The sequence below is a fragment of the Rhinatrema bivittatum genome, chromosome 3 (genome assembly GCF_901001135.1).
Source record: "Rhinatrema bivittatum chromosome 3, aRhiBiv1.1, whole genome shotgun sequence".
Taxonomy (NCBI): domain Eukaryota; kingdom Metazoa; phylum Chordata; class Amphibia; order Gymnophiona; family Rhinatrematidae; genus Rhinatrema; species Rhinatrema bivittatum.
This window is the reverse complement of record NC_042617.1, coordinates 68,004,012-68,028,808: the sequence shown is the minus strand read 5'-3', so window position 1 is coordinate 68,028,808 and position 24,797 is coordinate 68,004,012. Positions and strand designations below refer to the sequence as shown.

Sequence of the window (24,797 nt, the reverse complement as noted above, 5' to 3'; positions counted from 1 at the left end):
ATGGAAACCATGTGGCATTGAATAATCAAAAAAACATTGTTGGCATCGGAAAAATGATACTGGCATTGATAGGAAGGTTGAAGACACCGATGGAAACGATGTGGGTGTCGAGGGCATTGATGTATGGAGGTGGGCGCCGACGGCATCGATTGGATCGACTCGGGCACCAATGGCGTCGATGGCACTGACATGGGCATCGATGGAATGACAATGGCGCTACATGCTCGTTGGATCGGGCACTGTTCATATATTTACACACACAATACTCTGATGGAGATATAGAATTCATATATGCAAATACCCCTGATGCAGCCCCACTGAAAGAGGGCGAAACTTGGCTGGAGTCGGGCTCATTTGCAAATATTTGATTCTACACAATAAATTTTCACAGATTGGACATCTGGCTGCTTATTGTGTATTTCTGCTCTCACGGCTTTATTAAGCAGCCTTCCTTGCTGTTTTGTCAGTCCCTCATCAATGGAAATGACCCTGGCATCGATGGAAGTGCCCTGGGTGACGATGGCATCGATCCGGGCATGGATGGCACAGACGACACAGTGTGGGTCGATGGCATCCATCCAGGTGATGGCACCGATGAAACCCAAGGAAAAATCAGTGCCATGGATGAAAAACCATGGATGGCACTGATAGAAACGATGCAGGGACCGATGGCATCAGTGTACCGCGGGGGAGGGGTACCGATTACATCGAAGAATCCAGAACGGTCTAAAAGGGGTACCGACCGTAGTGATGAGGGCATCGATTGCACGAGGGTACCGAGGAAATCGAAGGACCTGAACTCGACAGGGGCCTGGCGGCAACGGAAACCATGGAAGTCCCTGTCCCACTAGCGCTAATAACCAGGCAGAATGTCACAGAGGGACACTCGCAGGCTATGTGTGGTTAACTGAAACATAGGGAGAGGGAAGGCCGCAGTCGGTTGGCAGGCCAGGGAGGTGACAGGAACTGACCGAAAAAACAGGGCATAGTACTCACTGAGCGTCGAATAAACATACGCGAAGGGAGACCCATGCAGGGAAAAGTGTTTGTGAAGTAAAAGTGTTAGAATTTCTCACAGAGCTCCTAACCGCTATGTTTACTGCAGAGCAGAAAAAAGAAGACTGAGGGAGACACCTATGGTTCACAGGGATAACTGCAGGCTGAGCATGCTCAGTGCGCCAGTGTCCGTCAAAGCTTTGGAGAAACTTTGACAGAAAAGTTTTCCATACAGGGCTCCATCCTGTGATGTCACCCATATGTGAGGACTACCATCCTGCTTGTCCTGTTAGAATTTGGAAATCATTAGCTTTGGTGATTTATTACATATAGGCACATGGGCTACATTTTCTTTTATTGGAACCTCTCTGTTGGGATGCCCTAAATCTCCTGTTTCAGTAGTATCCATCAAGGATACATTGCTCCGAACCATGCACTGCTGTCTGCTTTCCCCCTTGCTCTATCTCCTTTTTGAAAGTTAGTGCCAGCAGCTTGGTTCCACTCTGGTTAAGGTGGAGCCCATCCTTTCAGAAAAGTCTCCCCCCTTCCCCAAAAGTTTCCCCAGTTCCTTACAAAACGGAATCCCTCTTCCCTGCACCATCGTCTCATCCATGCATTGAAACTCTGGAGCTCTGCCTGCCTCGGGGACCGGCACGTGGAACAGGAAGCATTTCAGAGAATGCCACCCTGTAGGCTCTAGATTTCAGCTTTCTACCTAAAATCCTATGTTTGGCTTCCAGAACCTCTCTCCCACATTTTCCTATGTCATTGGTGCCCACATATGCCATGATAGCTGGCTCCTCCCCAGCACTGTCTATAATCCTATCTAGGCGACACGTGAGGTCTGCCACATTCGCACCAGGCAGGCAAGTTACCAGGCAGTCCTCACATCCACCAGCCACCCTGCTATCTACATTTCTAATAATTGAATCATCAATTATAATGGTCTGCCTAACCCTTCCTTCCTGGGCAGTAACTCTTGGAGACTTGCCCTCAATGCGAGAGGACAATACATCACCTGGAGAGCAGGTCCTTGCTACAGGATCACTTCCTGCTACACCAGGGTGATGTTCTTCTACTGGGAGACCTTTCTGATCCAAGGCAGCACTGGGGCTGCCAGACTGAATTTGGGACTTGGCTACTATGTCCCTGAAGGTCTCATCAATGTACCTCTCTGTCTGCCTCAGCTCCTCCAAGTCTGCTACTCTAGCCTCCAGAGATCGGACTCATTCCCTGAGAGCCAGGAGCTCTTTGCACCAAGTGCACACATACAATCTCTCACCAATGGGTAAAAAATCGTACATATGACACAATGCAAAAGACTGGAAAGCCCTCCTCTTGCTGCTGGACTGCTGCCTTCATCTTAATTTTGAGTTCCTATTTAAGTTTAATTGCAACTCCCTTAATATTCTAGAGTACTTTAAATTTACAGGTGAATTAACTAATTAATCAGCTATGTCCTACAAGGAGATGATTAAACTTTCAATAAGGGCTGGTACAATAGTATGATTTAGATAAGACCCTGATTGATTTTTATGAGAAAGTGTCTGTTGCCTAAAAATCAAGGGTTGAGTGGGTGGGAAAGACAGATACTAGAATTAACTATCTCTGGCTTGCTTATTACCTCAGACACACATGAACTCTAAAGAATATATCCCTCTATTTCACCTTACTTTTATAAGTCCAAAGATTTCCCAAAGCAATACTTACCAATCTTCTAACAACCATTAACTTTATCTTCACTCAGTTAATTGAAGGGTTTGAGATTTGCACACGCTTCCAGTCCTCTTCTACTAAGTTGGGGCTGTGCAATTCAATCCCTGGATCGCTTGCAGTGACCTCTGGACCCCTCTCCCGGGGGATGCTGGGAGCAGTATGCAGATGAGCCTTCCGGTCCTCTTCTACTGCAAAGGGTGTGGGGCCTCTGGAAGCTGGGGCTGTGCAATTCAATCCCTGGATCGCTTGTGGTGACCTCCGGACCCCTCTCCTGGGGGATGCTGGGAGCAATATGCAGATGAGCCTTCCGGCATATTTCTAGTTAAACTTTGTCTCTTTATTCTGTATTTAGTGTTCTGCATGTGTGAATGAGGTTTATTCTGTTTTTCTAATATCAGATAGGGATGTGCATTCGTTTGCAACGAAATAGGGAATAAAGACTAAATTTCCTATTTTGTTGCGTTTCAGGGGGCTGATGAAACGATAAGAAAACCACACGAAATTTCGTGGGTTTTCCTATCTTTTTTTTGGGGGGGGGAGAAAGGGCACATTAAACAGGGGTTACCGGTGCCATTGTTCGACCCCTGTCACATGGTAGGAGCAATGGATGGCCCGCGCCATTTTTTAAGATGGCTCCGACTGTCCATTGCTCCTACTATGTGACAGAAACTGGCCAATGGCACTGAAAGCCCCTGTCTCATGGTAAGGGCAAAGAGCCATCGGCGCCATTTGGATTACTGGCAGCTAACGGCCCAAGAGCAGATTGCTCCCGGGACCCCCACTGGACCACCAGGGACTTTCGGCAAGTCTTGGGGGATCAGGTAAGTCTTGGGGGGGGGGGGGGGGGGGTTTCGCAATTAATTAAATTTGAAGGGTTGGGGTGGGTTTGGGTTTTTTGTTTTCGGGGCAGCCGAAAAAAAATTTCCCGTGGTGGGCCAATAAAGGCCAAATCAAAAGGTTCGGCCGAATCACATCTCTAATATCAGGTGTATTTGTGTTTTAGGGCCTGGCGTAATATTTGCAATATTGTCTTTTCACAGATAGTGTTACTATTTGAATGCTGGCAGTTAGTGCTGTTTTTGTATGGCAAATTTACTATATTGCAATTCAGTTTACTCAAAGCTTTCTGAAGGCGGACATGCTTTACAATAATCATAATACCATATGGCTGCAGGTATCTTTTTTGCAAAGTTTTCTGGTTGGTACCATAGCAGTGCATGTAAATATATGTTTTAAGTGATAATTTTACCTTAGTACATTGAATGCTCTTTTTCATGTAAAATCTGTTACTATAAATGCATAATTTGTTTGTAGGAAGGTGGGGCTAGGAGTGCGAACAAGACTAAGGTTCACCAGACATCTAATACCCTTGCACCGGCCCTAGCTGCATTGGCTCTACAAGAGAAAGAAGAATTCCATCTGGAGCTGTGCTGCTTTGGGTTAGTGGCTCTGCCAGGGCTTACATTTTCCCTTTTTGTAATCCTGGGGAACAGTATTCGTTACTTCTGGTCCCCCACCCTCCCCTAGAGTATGTAGGCAGAACAGAGCCTGAGGAACCATAAAAGCAACCGACTACATGGCCTGCAGTCAATGGGAATGCACTATGGTGGTGGTGGTAGTGGTGGTGGGGTTGCAGAGAAGAGGAGGCAAACTACAGGCACAGGAGGGAAGGGAGTAAGCTAGGAGGAAAGTGCCTTTGTAATGCTGGGGAGGCTTATGTCTGAGGTGACAGAATGGAGATCAGAAAAGCAACTGGCTGTGCAACCAGCGAGTCTCCTAGAGAATGGGATTGGGAAAGAGGGCTGCTGCTGCAGAATAGGGAAGAGATGGCAGCAAGCAAGAACTTTACACCATGATGCAGCAGTGCAATAGGTGTATGTCTGTATCAGAGAGAGTGAGCGAGAGAAACACACCCATACACACTTTGTCTTACAGAGAAATATCCTAGGTTCCCAGTCTGGCTGTTGAACCAAAGTAATGACACTGCCAGCCAGTGTCAGAAACATATACACTCAATGAAAAACAGATTTTTAGATTGCAGAAACTTTATTGGCACATTCACACTGACACACACACAGTCATACACTCTTTTTTCAGACCCAAAGATACACCCACACCCAGAGACAGACACATCCCACGCTGTGTGTAGGTGTGTCTTTGGGTCCGGGAGAGTGTGAGAGAGTGTCTGATTCCGAGAAAGAGTATGTGTCTGTATGTGTCAACGCGTATATGCCAATAAAGTTTCTGCAATCTATAAATCTGTTTGTGACTGAGTGTGTGTGTGTGTGTCTCTGACACTGGCTGGCAGTGTCATTACTTGCAATTGGTTCAAAAGCCAGACTGGGAATCCAGGATATATCTCTAACAGATATAGGCAGAGGTATAGGGGACTCAACCAATTTGAATGGATCGAACAGGGGGGCTGCAGCTCTGCTCACCCCGGTCTACAATGCACTCAACTTCTTAATTATTTAGGAAAGATGAAATTTTGCAGATGTTTTGGCTCAATTCTGCCAGATTCCAGGGTCGATTTGGCATGCTTTTGGGAGCTGACGACACTTGCTGCAGGGAAAGTGCATGAGGGTATCAGATACCCGGTGGGCCAATTTTGAAAAAATCCCCGGGGGCTGATATTTTCTTTCAATCTGTCCCTGCCTGGTTCCAGGTCTAGAAGTATTTACAGCAGTACTCAACTGATGTTCCATGTTAGTAATTGTAAATATGGATAGACATTCAACTCATTTGGGTAGGCAGTCACTACAGTTCTTTTGAGACAAAAGAAAAGATGCTCTACTCAGTATTAATACAGACCTATAGCTTTACCTAATGACTCCAAGACCTTGGCTGAACTATGCTGGACGCTATCCATGATCACACTAGGTTAGTGCCCACGAGACAAACCTCTGATAATACCCACAGATCATAAAATTTGAACCACATCTGATCTCGTTACTGAATGTGAAGAAAATATTTGACCAAGAAAAATAGAACTTTATGATCCTGGCCAACTTCAGTTTGGTGCCAAGGATTCACAAAATTATTGGAGGCACTTTATAGGGCAGAGAATTGTATCCGGCAGGGGTAACTATCCATTTTTTGTTGGGTTTTTTGCACTTTCATTACAACTTTTGCTCAGTTGGTGCAAAATTCTCCAAATATTTAAGGAATAGTTTTAGGTGGTTTGAAAACTAATTAGCATTCTACACTGATGATGCTGCAAACCAGTAATCTCCCTCCCAAATTTTTTCTAAGTGGGAAAATTTTAATCTTACTAAAAATTTAAGATTAATTATTCTAAATGCTACTCTATACTGATAGTTAGAAGTAGGCACATTACTTCTACTTTAATGAAAATTTATGAATTTGAATGGAGTTATATACATGAGGGGGTGTGCAGTCCCACAGCTTATATACATCTTTCATTAATGTGCCAATTAAACTCCTCTCTCAAAATAGGATCAAGGAGGACTTGGCTATTTGTAGCTTACATAAGGCAGGTCAAAAACATTGAAATGCATATCTTACAAAGTCTTTTCCTCCTCCCCCAACATAACATAGTAACAACGGCAGAAAAAGACCAAAATGGTCCATCTAGTCTGCCCAGCAAGCTTCCCAAGGTAGTAACTGCCGCTCCATGCAGGTTACCCCCATGTTTCTCTTAATGGCAGTAACTGCCATTCCATGCCGGTTAAGCTTTTTTATTTATTCCCATCCTCTAACCTGTTTATCCCATGCCCATTTGAAATCCTTCACAGTTTTAGTCATCACTTCCTCCAGAAGGGCATTCCAGGCATCCACTACCCTCTCAGTGAAGAAATATTTCCTGACATTGGTTCTAATTCTTTCTCTCTGGAGTTTCAAATCGTGACCCCTACTTCTACTAAATTGTTTCCAATGGAAAAGGTTTGTTGATGACCATGGATCAATAAAATCTTTCAAATATCTGAAGGTCTGTATCATGTCACCCCTGCTCCTCCTCCAGAGTATACATATTCACGTTCAACCTCTCCTCATAAGTCATTTGATGGAGACCACCCACCATTTTGGTCACCCTTCTCTGGACCGCTTCCATCCTGTCTCTGTCTCCTTTGAGATAGAGTCTCCAGAACTGAACACAGTACTCCAGGTGAGGTACAAGGGGATTATCACTTTCCTTTTCTTACTCTATATTCCTCTCTCTATTGCAGCCCAGCATTCTTCTTGCTTTGGCTATCGCTGTGTCACACTGCTTCGTCGACTTCAGGTCATTAGACACCATCACCCCAAGGTCTCTCTCCTGCTCTGTGCATGTCAGCCCTTCACGCCCCAACGCATATAGTTCTTTCGGATTACCACACCACAGATGCATGACTCTGCATTTCTTGGCATTGAATCCCAGCTGCCATATCTTCGGCCACTCTTCCAGCTTCCTTAAATCCTTCTTTGACTGCTTGGGAGGTCCCAAAATGTATTTATTTATTTATTTTTAACACAGAAGTGAGCCATAGTAGTCTCATAACTTGAATGGCATCATTGAAAGGCAAGGCTCCCTCCCCAGCTTTGAGTAGGCAGGGCAGTATGTCTTTTGTTTATCAAGTTTTACAAATTAACAACTTTCAGTAAAGACCAATAGTGCAGGGGTAGCCATCCTGTCACACACCAAGTGCCAAGGAATCAGAATGGAAAATACTAAACAGCCTCATGTTTTCAAGGTGGGGGGGGGGCAGGTTCCCCCCCCCCCTAGTATTTCTCAATCTGTGATCTTGATCCTACAAGTTTCTCTCAATCCCCACCACACCCCCTACCCACTCACTAGTTTCTCTCAGTCTCTTCTGGACAATTGCCAAAAGGTCATGGGCAGTTTTCACATAATACAGAGCCACTTCATTTTTCATTCTACTATATCAAAACAAATTACTGAAATATTCCCATTAATCAAAATCACCTGAAAAACTATGGTGGTCATAATATTGTACCAACTGCATGTTCATGGGAGATTTTGATCATTTGTCATTTTCTACATTTCAGTTTTTCTCAGTTACAACACTTAAATTGAAGAATACAACTACATTTAGTTGAAATCTTTATTGAACAAAAACAGCATGATACATAATTGTTTTTTTTACATACCATAGAATTAATGAACATACAATATTTGAAAGAATTTTAAAAGACCCCTAAACTATAAAATCTACTCTCATTCACTTCAGACTTCTAACTTTTATTTTTAATCTCATGATTATATCTTACAGTGGTGCAATGCATATATACATACACAGAAGCATTTAATTTACATTCAATGTCGCTTACTTGTGATCTATGAGTTAAGCATAGACCTTGCAAATTTTACAAAACAGTATGCCCTAACAGCTCTCTCCCAGGCTAGAAACAATTGGCCATCCCGGATTTAAATAATTCTGGTTGTCTATTAATGGGATTAGTCTGTACATTAGTACTGCAACCAATAAAATCATTTTCATAATGGAAATTCAAGTTTACTGGAAATATTTTAAAAAGTTAACATGAATTAAAATATATTGATGTACCCATAAAATTCAGGCAGCATAAAAGCCCAGTTTAAGAAAGAGGGTATGAAAAAACAATTAAAATATGTCAAGAAAAGTGCACTTATAGATGCAGAGAAAAACAAAATTTAAAAAGATTAGTATTACCTATTACTTAATACTACTGGCAATTTTCAAATAAATCTGAACAGTGCAATTAACATCTTGCGTGATGATATCTTAAGAAAGCGTAATTGCTTACCTTTAACAGGTGTTCTCCTAGGACAGCAGGATGATAATCAGATGATGTCACCCATATGTGAGGACATCATCTGATTGAGCCCGGCACGGAAAACATTTGTCAAAGTTTCTAGAAGCTTTGACTAGCAGACTGAGAATGCCCAGCCTGCTGCTATCCTCGCGTCCACGCAAGGTCCCCCTTTAGTCTCATAACATAGCAAAGTCAAGCAAAAACAAAACAAACTGAAGGTGAACCCAACATAGTGGGGAGGCAGGCGGGATTCCTAGGAGAACACCTGTTACAGGCAAGCAACTGCGTTTTCTCCTAGGACTAGCAGGATGGGTAGTCCTCACATGTGGGCGAGTACAGAGCTCCAGACAGCCCCACTGAATCAGAATGACCAACAGCAGCCAAACAAGGTGTCAACGGGCACAACACAACTGCGGCACTGTAGCTAAACAGGGGCGGTCCTGTCATCCATCCCTGTCCAGGCAGTAATGAGCCGCAAAAGTGTGAAGGGATCTCCAGGTTGCGGCCTGGCAGATTTCAACGAAAGGGACTGCCCGCAAATGGCCCACTAACGTTGCCATAGCCTGCATAGAGTGAGCCTTCATCTTGCCGGCTAGCTGGAGGCCTGCCTGCGAGTAGCAGAAGGCAATGCAATCCGCCAGCCAGTTCAACAAGATCTGCCTACCCACCACTATTACCAATCTATTGAAGTCAAAGGACACAGAGTTAGGTGGAATGCTTGTGGCCTACAGTGTGAACCAGGTAGAAGGCCAGGGCTCTTTTACAGTCCAGGGTATGAAGTGCCCGCTCCCCTGGTTGGGAATGAGACCACGGAAAGAAGGTGGGCAAAATGATATACTGATTGAGGTGGAAGTCAGTCATGACCTTGGGCAGAAACCTAGGATGCGTACGCAAGACTACGCGATCATGGAAGAACTTCGTGTACGGTGCGTATGTAACCGGAGCCTGAAGCTCACTGATCCTACGAGCTGAAGTAATCGCCACCAGGAATATGGTCTTCCAGGTGAGGAACTTCACATCACAGGACTGCAGCAGCTCAAAAGGATGTTGCATGAGCCACGCCAGGACACTGTTGAGGTCCCAGGACGCGACCGGAGGTTGAAGAGGGCGTTTCAGCTGGAGGAGGCCCCGCATGAAGCGGCCCACCAAGGGTTGGACACAGACTGGCGTCCTAGCAACACCTCGATGATACATGTTAACAGTGCTGAGGTTCACTCAGAGAACTGGGCTGGAGCCTGGATTCGGACAAGTGCCACAGATAGTCCAGCAGCTGAGGAAGGGGGCCTGAGAAAGGGTCTAACCCTCCGCACCAGATGGAAAAACATTTCCACTTTGAGCTGTAGGACTTCCTGGTCGAAGGTTTTCGGGACTCCACCAGGACCCGGGAAACAAAGTCTGAGAGCTGCAGAGGCTGGAGGATGATGCGCTCAACATCCAAGCAGTAAGGGACAGTGTCCAGAGGTTGGGATGGCACAGGATGCCCTGATTCTGTGAGATGAGATTGGGTGCCATCCCCAGTCGGATGGGCGCCCGCACAGACAGTTCCTGCAGGAGTGGGAACCAAACCTGCCAAGGCCTAAAAGATGCCATGAGTATCTTGCTGGAGCTTCAGCAGGGTCTTCGGAAAGAGCGGGTGGGGGGGGGGGGGGGGGGGGGGGGGGAAGGGAACGACACATACAGTACAGCCTTCCCCCAGTGAAGGGAGAAGGCATTGCAGGCCGGATTGCCGTTTGCCGCTATCAGAGCAGAACTGGCTCACTTTGTGGTTATGAGGGGAAGCGGACAGATACACATCCGGTGTACCCCATCGGCGAAACAGCTCTGCCACTATCGCTGAGTTGAAGGACCACTTATGTGGCTGGAAGGACTGGCTTAGGCAGTCTGCCAGTGCATTGAGGTGACCTGGCACATAAGTCGCTCGCAAAGACATTTCCTGGGCGAGGGCCCAGGTACATACTTGCACTGCTTCCTGGCAAAGTAAGAATGATCCTGTGCCACCCTGTTTGTTGATGTACCACATCGTGACCTGGTTGCCTGTCTGTATCAGAATGACTTTGGACGACAACTGGTCTCTGAATGCCCACAAGAAGTACTGCATTGCTTGAAGCTCCAGGAAGTTTGACAGCGAGCTTCGGTGGCAGTCCAGAGGCCTTGCGTGTGCAGGCCGTTCATGTGCGCTCCCCACCTGGGGCGGGGTGGGCTGGAAGGGAAATCCTCCTTCCAGGTTTGAGAGATCTTCCCACTAGGATAGAGATGCTGTCGAAAAGGCCTATATCGTGCCTGGAGCCTCAAGATCCTGGGACATTTGTTTCCACTGGGACCGTATGGTCCACTGGGGGCTTCTCATACAGAGGCGGGCCAAAGGAGTCACATGGACGGAGGCCACCATGTTGCCCAAGAGGCGAAGCAGGAGATGGCTGGAACCCTCTGACTCTCGCAGACAAGGGTAGCCAGTACAGCAAGGGCGACCACCCGGTCCCTGGGCAGGAAAGCTTTTCCTTATGCCGTGTCCAGCCTGGCACCAATAAAGTCCAGCAGGGGGCACGGACAGAGTGTGACTTGGGGAAGTTTATCACGAACCCTACAGTCTGCAGAGTCTTTACCGTCAAGGCCAGAGCATGCAAGATTCCAGAGCAAGAATTGCTCCAGACCAGCCAGTCATCCAGGTATGGGAACACATAGACCGAGCAATGCCTGAGGTAGGTGGCCACCACCTCTAAGTATTTGGTGAAGAAGTGGGGGGCCGATGCCAGCCCGAAGGGCAGCACTTTATAATGAAAATATGCACTCCCCACCACAAAGCAAAGGTACTTCCTGTGGTTGGAAACAATCGCAATGTGTGCATAAGCCTCCTTTAGATCGAGGGAGCAAAGCCAGTCTCTTCTTCTGAGGATTGGTACCAGCATGCCCAGAGAGACCATTTAGAATTTTTCTCTTACAAGAAATGTGTTCACCGCTCTGAGGTCGAGAATGGGGTGCAGGCCACTATTTCTCTTCGGGGGAGGAAATACCTCGAAAAGAACCCCTGGCCCCGTTGGTGGTGAGGGACCAGTTCCACTGCAGCTGCCGCAAGGAGGGCAGAGAGTTCCAAGTCGGCGAGCCTGTCCTAGACCTCCGGTTGGAGGTCAGAGGCCTAGAGCCAAGCCATTCTCCTGGCGCCAATGCCCACAGCAGCCAAGCGGGCTGCCATTTCAAACATCATAGGTGAAACACACCTTGTGTTTCCCCGCCTCCAGACCCAGCAAAGTAATGGCAGCACGGGCTTCCTGCTGGGGAAGACCCTCTGAAATCTGGGACCAGTTTCCAGAGATTGCAGTTGACTGGGTCATATATGGAGATGGGGTGCTTCCACATGTGGAGGAGGAGTTCTTTGAAAATGTCGTGGATTGGAACGTCTATGATTTCCTTAGGAGTGTCGAACTGGAGAGCTTCCAGCATTTTATGACATGCATCGTCCTCCATAAGGAGCTGAAAGGGGATGGCTTCGGTCATGGTCCTGCCAAACCCCGCAAAGGACAAGTCCTCGGGTGGTGACCGGCGCCATTCCTCTGGCGGGTAGAGCTCCGAAAGCGGGTCATTGGAGTAGTCCAAGGACTAGTCCTTGGAATAGTCACCCCAGGGGTTGTAGGGCCCCTCTTCCTCACTGGGATGGGCATGTCAGGGACAAGATCCGTGAGGGGCATCAGCCCTGGACTCCAAAGGCCTCAAGAGCACCGGCGGCAGCAATTACCCCAGAATGGAGGGGACCACCAGCTGCAGTAAGCTGGAGGGATCCAGCAAAGGCTCGGGGAACTGTGGGTGAGAGAACATGGTACTGGCCGTATCTTCCTCCTCGGAGGACCCGAGAATCAGGATCGCTCTTGCTGGAGAGCATCGGTGGCCGATGGGGCATCAAAGGCCCATCGGGCACCGGCTGTATTGGTAGGGCACCCAGAAGGACATCTAGATGCTCCAGTGGTGCCAACATCGATGGCAGAGGCTCGGGCATGTATGGGAGCTGGTGGCACCTGCAGCTCAACTTTTTGTAGTGCTTTGAGCACCGCTGACTGCACCCTGTGGTCCAACTCCTCGTGGAAGTCCAGGGTAGCCAGGCTGATGGAGGGGGATGAGGCACCACCGGCTCTTCCTTGGGTTTCCGAGGTGGTGCAGTGTCCTGCTCAGGTGTCTGTGGGGGAATGCCTTGGACTACTGGGAGCACCGGAGGATGGGGCCTCGAATGGCTGGTGCTGCTTCGATGATGGCTCAACGGCTGCCTAAGCCACTCCAGAACTGGAACAGTGCATTGACTGATCGGTGGCAATGCTTGAGGGATCGCTTCTGGTGCTCTGCCCAGTCTTTCCCCGGCACTGAGGAGGTCGACGATCCAGAAGTGCGGGAGAATGGGAAGGTCATCAAAGATGGGTCCCCCTTCCCCGGATCCTTGGAGGTACTAAGTATAAGGACTGCAAGAGGAAGCGGGTCGGACGGTTCCCTGTGATTTTTAGGTGTCAAAGAGACAGACACAGGCATGGATGACTTCGGGGCCCTGAAAAGTTTCTCCATTTTATCAAGGCACGCCCAATGCCCTTGGAATGTCATCTGGTCGCACAAACTGCACCCCTGGATGTCATGTGAGGCCCCCAGGCAGAGGATGCAAACCTCATGCAGATCTGTGAAGGACATGGTCCGCAGGCTGGGGGGCACAAACGAAAACCAGTCGACGCCATAAAAAACATCCAGTGTGCAGTCGATGACCGGTCGTCACCAAAGGGCGAAAAGTCGGAAATCGACTGCAAGTTGGAAAAAAATGGCCGAAAAGGACCTACCATACCGAGGATGCACCTACTGCAAAGGGGGACCCAATGAGGACCTGAAAAACTCGAATAAATTGAGGAAAAAACTGAAAAGTTGGAGCTCCACAGACCGCAAGGCAACTGCACCGTGGAAAAGAAGAGACTGAAGGGGGACCTCAACGTGGACATGGACAGTAGTAGGCTGGACATGCTCAGTTTGCTGGTCAAAGCTTCTAGAAATTTTGACAAAAGTTTTCCATGCCGGGTTCCATCGGATGTCGTCCCCCACATGTGAGGACTACCATCCTACTTGTCCTAGGAGAATGAAATTTCTTATTAACAATCTTGTTAAAAATTCACAAAGATACGCTAAATAAAAAAAAAAAAGCATCTGACAATTGAGGATTAATTCCACAACAGGTAATGCATGCTAATTTATCCATCTTGAGAGACATTCGTAACATTTCCTTTTCCACCAACTTCACAAGATCAGTGCAGTTGGCCTGCAAAATTTTGAAAATGCTGACTCATGGTTCTGGTACTGTACAAACAGCATTCTGGATGGAAGGTATTCATGTGCCAGAATGTGGCATGCATGCCAGGGACTGGCAAGTCCTGGGATAAGAGTAATGGGCTGAGAAACAGTAAACATGTGTTCCAGTCCTGCTTCACTTAATGACTTGCCCAAGGTCACAACAGTATTTCCCGCTCCCAGGTTCCTATCTAGATTGAAAGCTCTTTGGGAAGGCAAATCATTGTACATAAGTGTCACACTGCTCTTCTCTGGAAGGTGTTATTTTATGTCTGAAGATTTATTCTTATACTATGTTTCACTGTTGTAGCATGAGCCAATGTAAAAATATACCAAATATAGAAGTGCATGAATTTGAACCCTTCATGTTGAATATTTTTCCTGTGTGGTAGCTGTAGGGTCCTATGCTAGCTTATACGTAAATTTTAAAAGCCCGATGCGTGCCAAAACTGGGAGATGTGCGAATGTCAGGCTGAGTAGATTTTAAAAGCCACCCAAGTACGTGCATATCTCCCGGTGTGCACCCCAATGAAAAAGTCCAAACAGGCGGGGCATGGGCGTTCCTGGATTTATGAATAAAGCCAGCACATAAAAACGCACACAAGCGAGCGCCGGGATCCCCTACCGTGTAAACTTATTTCTGCTATGGATGGCGTGGAAGTCCTAAAACAATAAATATAGGCATGTCAGGAGGGTTTTAAGGGTCGCGGTTAAGAGGGAAAGAAGAAGGTTTTTTAAATAGGGGTTAGGAAGTCCTATCCCTTACCTGGATGAACTGGGAATGCAGTGGTTTGACTGGTAATTGCGGCAGTGAACGTTTCTATTAAAGTCCCCTCACTTATACAGTAGAGGCAGCACTTGTGCACATGTATGCGCCCATATAAAATTGTGTGCACACATGTGCGTTCAGCCTATTTTATACCATGTGCACGTGTTATAAAATGGCTACATCTCTGGACGTAAAATGACATGTGCGCCCACGCACCAGGATTAAAGTGGAATCTTTCAGGGCTGTGTGTCATTTTTTTTCTAATAGGGCTCATTTGAAGCTTACTTGGTTTTTGTTTTAGGTTAGGTGGTTGCTGCAAGGCTAGAACTTGAAAAGCAAGAAATATTTCAATAAATTCTTCAGTCATAGGTTTTCTAGCTCCAGGCTGTATGTTATGAGTGGGACCTGCTCCATTGTTCTCCTTGTCTTGTACTATAATAGTTTTCCCCCAGGAATTCTGAGTGAGGATGCAATTTTCTTGGGGCAATAGCACCCCCTTTATTTTATTTATTTATTTTTTTAATGATTCAGTTATAATATATATTGAGTTAGGCCAATAATAAAATTAAAAAAAAAAAAAAAAAAAAGACCACCTATAACCAGTTTGACGACCTTTACTTCTACAGCCATCATGAATCTAAACGTTTTCGTGGCCTTTGCTACTGATTTTGAGAATTAATATTTTTGGAGCACTGTCGATTAAAATGTATCCTAACAGAATAGTGCTTTTGGCCTACATAAAAAGGATTCAAACCTTACTTTTTTTTTTTTTAATCAATCTTTTATTGAAGATAACAAGTTGGTTATGTTCACTGTATTGTATGAAACATCACAATATCGTACTGGGAAGGTAATATCAGTACAGGGTTCAACCGGAGGCGACAGTCTGAACAAACCATTTTGCATTCTTCATTCCCTAACTTTAAACAATCCCCCAAAACCAACAACGGGACTAATACCTGTTAACCTCCTCACTGAGAACACTTTAACTTACAAGGCTAAAATCTAATGAATAAATAAAATATATTGTGGCAATGATCCTCAGACCAAACAAAATACCAAAAGCCAAATATACAATGAAACAAATGATTGGAAAAGCTGGCTTAGGTACCAGTACATAAAATATATGGTTTTACAGATTTATCAGTTGGGGGGAAAAAAAAAAAAAAAAGCTACAAAAAAAAATTAATTCCACTTTACACAAACCAGTAGATGACTGTCATCAGCTTAAAACGACACACAAGGGAAAGATCCTTGTTGAAATACAATTTTAAAAGTTAGGAAAATGTTTACAAGGCATCCACAGCATGTAAATAATTTACAGATTGATACATTCATCATTTCTCCTCCAATAGCTTTTTAGATAAATACTTTACTTTTCTTCATTGTCAGAATAAACTGAAGTCAATACATGCACAACTCAAAGGTTTCAGAAAAATAATCAAAGGTTATTGCAAAAATAGAATTAAACTAAGAATCTTCAAGTACCTTTACCTGACAGCCACTCAGTACCATACCCATTGCTTATAAAACGAAAGGTCTTTGAACCCCTGAAAAGCTAATATTTTCAAAGATTTAAAACAGATTTTAACTGTATTTATAGTCATCTCAAAATGATCATTTGAGGTCTGAAAATAATGCAATTTAAAATTATACCCATATTACACAAGACTTATGCCTGCATCTTAAGCTGAAAGGAATCAAACTGTAGAAAACCACATATAGAACAAAATCACAATTTACATTATAATAAAGGCAAATTTTCACCATTTTTTAAAATCTGCAGCAGTGAGATGTCAGAAGCAAATTACAACTAACCACAAGTTTATCAGTTCAGTATGAAAAGATTCCGTCTTGCAAGAGTTGAAGGATGTATTGTACATCATGCGGAAAGTTCATTTGGGTTTTATACCTTAAATTTTGTTTTGTTCTTGCCAAACATACTTATCTTCCAGCAAGCAGTAGGCAACACATCAAAATTCGGACACTGTAGAGGAACTGAACAGTCTGATAACACAAGTGAACCTGAAACCAAATTCCCACTGCCCCCACAAATACACACCATACAGCATATTGCCTACTTTTAACTGGCTCCAAACCACAAAACTGCCAAAACCCTCCCAATGTGGTACAGTAAAAATACGTCATGTCCCATACAATTATTTGTACTCTTACATGCTTTTGTGAGTTTTGTTAAAAATCATAATGTATCTTCAGATTACAACTACAGTAACCATGCACCTCAGGTACACTTGTCTGCCTGTAACATCATTCTTTCATTTTTTTTTTAAAAACAAAACCCCCCCCCAAACCCTAAAGCATGATACAGATGTAACCAGCAAGTCTGAGACTGGTAAAAATACTGTAGGATAGGCAATGCTAAGAGTGGCAATATCAGAAAACAAAAATGAACAAATGATGGAAACTTTTGCCCATTCCATAAAATGCTGTAGAGCCACCAAAATCTTTCCCTTGTACTGAAGAAAATCAATTTAAGTTTTTCCATTTTTCTGAATGAAAAACATTTTAGTAGATTTGTAAGGCTACCATGGGTCTTCTAGATCTCCAACACCCTACAGAGGGGGAAAAAAGGAAAAATATACTTTTAAATTTTCAAATACATAGCAATTCCCTTCAGATTAAAGGGGACATTAACAAAAGTTGTACATATACGCCAATTAAAATTTACAAACACTCCTGCAAGGACACGTAAATCAGCAACAGAGGCCATAGCTGCAAACAGCAAGTCTTAAGGCTGCTAACCTTGATTTACCAAGAATTCTCTATTTCATCTTAGATTTTTGTGGTCTTGTGCTACAAGACATACTGAATTTTGAAGAACACTGCAGCATTCATTCTTAAGCAAGGACACGGTATTTCAGACAACTTTCAGAATATTTACACAATTTTAAAGATTAGAAGTTCTGCAAGCTAATTTTTCAACATTCTTTGAAAACAGATTCAGAAGGGGTTTTCCCTTTATTCTAATTGCATCTATATGTATTGAAATGTGCAACATACAAAAACTAGTCTACCAGTTTGTGTTTTTAGATAACTATATGAATTTTATTCCTCTGAATATATGGATATGAAAATCTATGACTGCATAGAATACTAAATATAGAGTGAATACAATTTTGTTTCATGACTTTTTTTCTGCCATTTAATTTGATTTGGATAGACAGCTTTTCATATTTGTTATATTTAAAAAAAAATCTAAGTAGCTGGAAAAACTATTTACACTATTACTGTACCATTTCCTTGGCAGTTGACTTGAGCAGGACCAAAGCTGATTTGTTGTAATGAAAATTTAACATATCTGCTATGCTAAAAGTAAAGCAGTGAAGTATATTTTATGATATTTGCTGTTGATTTGAATTTACGCACTTCAATAACTCCACAAAAAAAAATCAATTTAAATTTTTTTATTTATATATGCAAACCACATACGGTGCAAAGTATAGAAGATGGATACAATATTCTGTAAAATGATAAAGTAAATGTGTCAAAATGACAACCCAATCCAATAAGAACAAATGCCCTTACAGGTATTTGCCAATTAAGGTTATCAAACATTGCACAAGGCATAAAATACTAACATGACTGTCATGCTGTGAAAAAAAAAAAAGGCTTTGAGAAGAGTCCATATACATTTTGATGAAACCTTCTATAATTGACATTTACTAATATATTAAAAACATCCTTAATTGGTAATCTCAAATAAAGTTGACATTTTGTGTGTGCTACAGGCTCTATCTAAAACAGAAATCAACTCAAATTAAATTACAAAACCGAAAAAAAAAAAAAATACTGAAGAAGCACCAGTGTGCATTATTTTTTGTAAGAATTTATAAGTGAATATAGATCGAAATTGGCAGGCCAATTACTACAATTTCTAAAAAAAAATATAAAAAAAATAAATTAAATAAAGTTTGGATATAATCAAAATAGCAAATCCAGATCAAGTCAGCAAAAAAAAACCAAAAACATTCATTTATGCTTGCCATTCGTTTGTCCCTGATCTTCATTAGAACTCTCTGATTCGGCAAGAAGATGCTCCGAGTCAGTATGGTTGCCTGCCACTGGGACTGCAGTAGAAGCTTCATCTTGCCCAGCATTGCATTCTTCGCCCTGCATTTTAGCTAGCCTGTAACTAGTCAGCATCTCCTCCAGAAGGTGGTGATAGTTTCCCCTATGATTAATTCTCAATTGTCTGAGAGCTTCCGTCAATTTTCCCCGTTTTCCACTTCCATCTGTTCCACGAGGGTCCTTTTTATTAAGATTCAAGACTCTAGCGTCAGTAGACAGGCCAAGATACGCTTACAAAAGTTAATTATAGAAACATGGTGAGAAAATATCTGCTAGAAAAGGTTACCTTGTATAAGAATGGCACAGCTATCCCCATAAGGTTGTTAAATGCAGAATATTTTTCAAACTCAAATTTGTTTCCTTTAACCTTAGCATATATTCTAAAATATTTCTATACTATTTTTATATTTTAACCCAACATACTTAGAAGCCTTCCCAGAAATCAAAGTCTGTTTCCAGAAGCTATATGAGCTATCACATGCAAAGACTGAGGTTTCAAAAAAAATATGCAATAGAAGATGTTTTTCATGAACAGTTGAACTAAAACTGGTGGATCTTGTCTTGCTATATTCACTGGCAAAAGATTAATAAGAAATTAAGTTCTTGTATAAGAAAACTGCTATTTATCTAAACTGATTGACATTCAATATTCTGAAGAGTCAAATGCCTAACTTTAAAACAGATCAAACTGCATGTATTTTATCAATGATTTTCTAAACTTGTTTAAACTATAAATTACTATATTTATTACTGAATTTTAGTTTGCCTATGTTTTGCATATTATGGATTGATTGCAATGTATTTATAGTTGTGTGCTTGTGTTATGTATTTTAACTCGTACATCATTGCAGGCAGTTCTTCACAGAGCCAGGGAAGTGGTTTGTTGTATGTGCATACAACAAACACACACATACATACTAATATAAATACATTAATAAGTTTGCTTGGATATAAAACATATACAAACTTTAGTAAGCAACTAAAACTGCAAATTTTAACCAACTGAAGTGCTCAATGTATTTTTAGAACTTTTTTCTCCAGAATACAGCACAAGCCATGATAATAGAAACTTGTCCACATTATCTAACCAATTTGTTTCTACTCTGTTCCACAAATTACATGTCTAGGCATGCATGTCTTATTCAGTTTCCACACCTGCTGAAAGTGGTGTGGTCAGTATGGTTAGTTTGCCATAATTTAAAAAAAATGAAAATTGTAAATCATTAAATAGAGTAATGATTTCTCAACTATGCATACTCATTTTTCTTTGAGTTAGGTTAGGTAAATCTAAAATCTATACAAACAGCAGTCTTCTCAGGCATGGGACCTAGGATAAGCCATGATTCAACAAAACACTAAACAGTAGCATCCATAAAAGTCATGCAACACTGGGTCTAGCAGACAGTAACAAACGTTACATTTATCTTTACCTTTAGAACTTTGTATTAGTACAAATTTTAAATCTATACTGTAGAATACATATGAATTAAAGATTAAGTATGGATATTTATGAACTAAAGGATTTTACATTTTAGTATTGAAAAGGCACAATTGGCAATACTGCAAATGTACAGCAATATATGGTGCTATTCACATAAATAATTCTGTATTTATAGTTCATTTCTCTGAAACATGAGACCCTCCTCCAGAGAAACGTTGCTCTCTTTCAGCCAATGCTCTGGCACTCTGCGAATCTTACCAGACAAGTGTCAGTGCTTCAGTAAATGGTTAGGTGACAGTGCTGGATATGATATCAAGAACAAAGCTTTGACATTTAGGAGAAAGTAATCTAATTTGAAATCTCTTCTCTTGTGGGTAGCTAGTACTATATTCCTGGAGACCTGCTCATCTTTAGAGTAGAGGGATGTTGAGAAACCTTCCTTGGTCGGGACTGAACTTCTCCAAGATTTCGGGTGTGTTGAAGGATTATGGATATGGCCATGACAGCTTCTAGAATCACTGGGTTATTTCTATTAAATTTCGTATTACCGTACTTGCATATATCCAACGGTTAGTGTCTTTACTTAGATCCCTAACTGTGGGTATGAACATGGAGTCACTTTTAAAAAATTTCAGATGTTCACTTATTTTTTTTCTTGGAAATGAAAGTCTTAATGACTTTAATACGTACATATATTGTAGTACTTTTGCTTTAACATACTTTTTATCCTACTATATTTACAAGTGAACTTTCTTTTAAGGAATGCTAAACTAATACTTGAGAATTAAACTATGAACGAACAAAGTCATTAATTTTATGCAGACTAATCAGCACACACTAATGAGCATTTTCAGTTGCACAACTCAACTGTCAATTAAGCAAAAGATTTTAATTTAAAAAAATATATACATATAGCATAAAAACAAAAAAAAACCACTTACCCCATCATTCTCTCTATGTGGATTCAGTCTACTATAAACTGCTTCAATAATGTTGCGCCTAAAAATTAACACACATCCTTTAGGCAACAAATTCAATTTTTCCATATAAATAAATTAAGGTATGTCTTCAAGTATTTTGCATCCCCTAACTTACCATAATGAACAAGCTTACAGCAAATTAAAAAGTGAGAATTACATTGGAACACCTGGGAATAGAAACCAGCCCAGAGATATGAGGAAATTAAGGTACATCATGAAAGACTGTCCGCTTATAGGTTTATTTATAAAATTTATATCATGGTGATCCACAAATCTACGTACCAAACCAGGAAATGAACTATAAAAACGTAAGCAGTAACTGACATCCAACACAGATCTTATCCTATTTTTACCACTTTTACTATCTGAGAAAGTTCAAATATCCACCACTCAAAATTGTAGTCCCAAAGATTTAGAAGGAATTAGATCTTATACAATGTGAGGTGCATATTCAAAAGCCATTTAGACAGATAACTCAAATGTCAAATTTGGCAAATCAGCCATTTATCTGGCTAAATTATAGTTATCAAGCTATAAAATAGCCAGAAAAAAAAAAAAGAAAAGAAAAAGATGAGCTCCAGGAGTGTTCCAGGGAGGGGTTGAGTTACCCGGTTATCCAGTTAACATAGCCGAATATCAGGTATGTCTGGCTACATTAGCTGGATAACTTTAGGTCTGCTGCAGAGCTGGCCTAATGTTATCCAGCCTTCTGTGGCCGGGTTAACGTTCTGCTTACCCATATATCCTTAAAAGATAGGAGAACCTACCAGATGCTGCGAGGGAGCGGACAGTGAAGACCCTCACTTCCTGCAGGGATGTCTATTGGGCCTTGGAGGGGTGGGATGGGTCCAAACTCATTTGAGCCTGCAGGAGGCGGGGGGGGGGGGGGGGGTATCAAAGAACATTTTTCCAGGACAACGGGAAAAGGGGCCGATAATGTTTGGGGCACTGGGCCTGACAGAGCAATTTATATTTAATATCGGGGAAGGAATACTTTCAGATGTGGGCCCACTGGTATTTTTTTTTTTGTTTGTTTGTTTTTCAGATCATCAGGGCTATCTTTAAAAGATATCCAGGTAAGCAGAATGTTATCTGAAACATAGCCAGTTAGGTTTTAAAGTTAGCCAGCCACATGTAGTTGGATAAAGTATATTCAGTGGGTCATTTATACAAAACAAGTTATCTGGCTAATTTTAGCTGGATCATTTGTCCACCAAACAGCCTATTCAATATTGGCCTCACAATATACACATGTAAGAACGTAAGATGCGCTATGCTGAGAGAAATTCCAAGAAATGCTCCAATATATTTTTCCCTTGGAGGTGAATTTTAAAAGCCAGGCCCGCACCAAAAACGGGAGATATGCATGCGTATAGGACATGTGCATGATGCCGGATTTTAAAAGTCACCTACACGCGCACTCATCTCCCGATACACAAAATGTCTCAATAAGATTCAAAAAGGGGTGTGGTTTGGGCATAGCATGGGTATTCCAGGGTGGGGCTAACAAGATGTGCACGCAAAAACTTATTTGTCTGGGTGCATGCTCAGGTCCAGTGCCACGTAACTTTACTTCTGCTATGGAGGAGGTGTTAAAAAACAAAAAACAAAAACACACCCAGCTATTTCTGAGTGGGTTTAACACGGTCTGGGGTAAGTGGGGGGGGGGGGGGGCGCCTACAGGCTATTAAATCACAGGGTTTGGAGGATCTAGCTCTATACTGGACGAATTGGTGGACGAACTGGTGAAACTGCTCATAGCATCGATGCAACCCAGTTATAAAATTCCCCCACTTACGTGTCTCAGACCCGGCTGTGCACACCTAGCTGCAAAATAGGGTGCACACATACGCACATCTATACTATTTTATAAAATATGACTATGTGCGTATATATATATATATATATATATATATATATATATATATATATATATATATATATAATAAAATAGCCGTATCAGTGGGCACTCGTATCATTTGAAAATTACCATCTTGCTGAGCAAAAAGCTACTGCCATTCAAAATAAGGTTAGCATACTGACATGCAGTTCAGGCAGGCATCTTTTCTTTACAGCCTATGTTCCAGTTCTCTGGCTCAAATTAAGAATCATCACAAGCACATCTTTATGATGTTTGAAACTGAACATTTTTTTCACACAGAGCCTGCAGATAGATGGTTCAGTAATAGCTAATAAAATCAGGGAAGTTTGTGGGGGGAAGCGTATCTTTCTTGCATATAGCAACGAAGCCACCACAGGAACAGTTATTGACAATTTTGCAGAGGGGTGCAAAGTCATTGCATAAAGGTTCGATATTCTTCTCATGGATTTTTCTAGTCAGTGGCCCAACTGCTAGTAAATCTTCACACAGCAGACTTTGAAAACTGGCCTGACAAAAAACAGAGCCAAAATCATGACTCATCACCTTGTAGGCTGAAAAATTTGCAATGCATCAAATTATGTTTTAGTATGCAGATGGCATTTTTCTTGATATTGCTGCCATTCCTGTGTTTTGGGGTTTTCAGAAAGCTGAACATCTTTTATGGTGGTTATAGTTTCCAAATTGTATTTAAGTTTCAGAAGCCATTAGCACAGTGATGGCCAACCTTTTGAGCTCAGTGTGTCAAAATTCATAAAAAACTCGAGCATAACTCGGGTGGTGTGTCACTTCTAGAAAAATCCATAATTGTGATATTTGTAGCTCTAATTAATAACAAAGTTATAATTTTAATATATGTACTGTATTTATTAATAAAGCAAAAACAAATAATTCTTTACCTTACCTGCTTAGTGACTTTTTTGTTGCTGAATTTCATTGACTAAATCTTCAATTGAAGGTTGGTATTTCGTACACTTCAAGCCCAAGCAAGAGTTACAAACTTCATCTGTCAGTATGTTTCTTTTATTGGCTCCCATTCATTTTCACACCACTCCCTCCCCATCCCCCAGGCATGCACACATTCATTCTCACACACACAGACCCCCAGGCAGGCACCCATGCATTCACACACATACACCCCCAGGCAGACTCCCATTCATACAACCTGCACACACTAAAGGCAGATCCCCCTCTCTTTTGCCAGCAACCTTGGAACCTCTCTCATTCCTCTGCTGCCACTGTCACTGCTGCTGCCGCATGGCTATTGGGGAGGTGCCAATTGCCGCTACTGACACAGAAGTCCATTCTGCTGCCTCCTCTGTGCAGGCCCTGTGGGCTTCTACTTTCTCCATGCTGATCTCGTACATTGTGAGATCCGTAGAGAAAGTGCTATTCTTGCACATTCCCAAAGATTACATGTGCCAATCACTAAAAAGTAATCTATATTTTTTTTTTGCCTTTGCTGTCTGATCTTAGTTTTCTAATTGGTTGGTCACAGGCTTTTTTTTTCCCCACCTTCCCTTTCTTATTTATTTTTGCCAATTCCTTTTATATTGTCTTTTTTTCTGTTTCTTTTCTCTCCATCTTCTTCCCTCACACACACAGTCAGGTTCTCATTCTCACATGCATTTCTCTCACACACACAGGCTCTCACTGTCACATGCTCTCTCATACAATCATTCATACACAGTCTCTCACTGGCACATGCTGTCTGACTCACACACAGGCTCTCTCTCTCTCCCACATGCTGTCTTGCTCAAGCACATGCTGTCGCTGCAAACATTCAGGTCCTCACTCTCAAACACAATCTCTCAACTCATCTCATACACACACACACACACACACACTCTCTACAGACCCTCAGCCTCT

At 42.5% G+C, this 24,797-nt stretch overlaps 1 protein-coding gene across 5 annotated transcripts in view; it reads right to left on the bottom strand.

The window, feature by feature from the left end:
• Positions 1–15,255: 15,255 nt before the first annotated feature.
• The window catches only part of PPM1B (protein phosphatase, Mg2+/Mn2+ dependent 1B), a 136,272-nt gene continuing 126,730 nt past the window's right edge, over positions 15,256–24,797 (bottom strand). For 2 of the 5 annotated variants that reach the window (XM_029593335.1, XM_029593333.1), the window contains 2 exons: positions 21,011–21,068; positions 18,354–18,808 (listed from right to left, as the gene is read on the bottom strand). In XM_029593335.1, the coding sequence (XP_029449195.1) occupies positions 18,530–18,808; positions 21,011–21,068 (337 nt within the window). In that variant the 3' untranslated portion in view covers positions 18,354–18,529. Of the gene's footprint in view, positions 17,113–18,353; positions 18,809–21,010; positions 21,069–24,797 lie in introns of those variants that run through there. The other 3 variants (XM_029593337.1, XM_029593336.1, XM_029593334.1) reach the window with 3 other exon arrangements.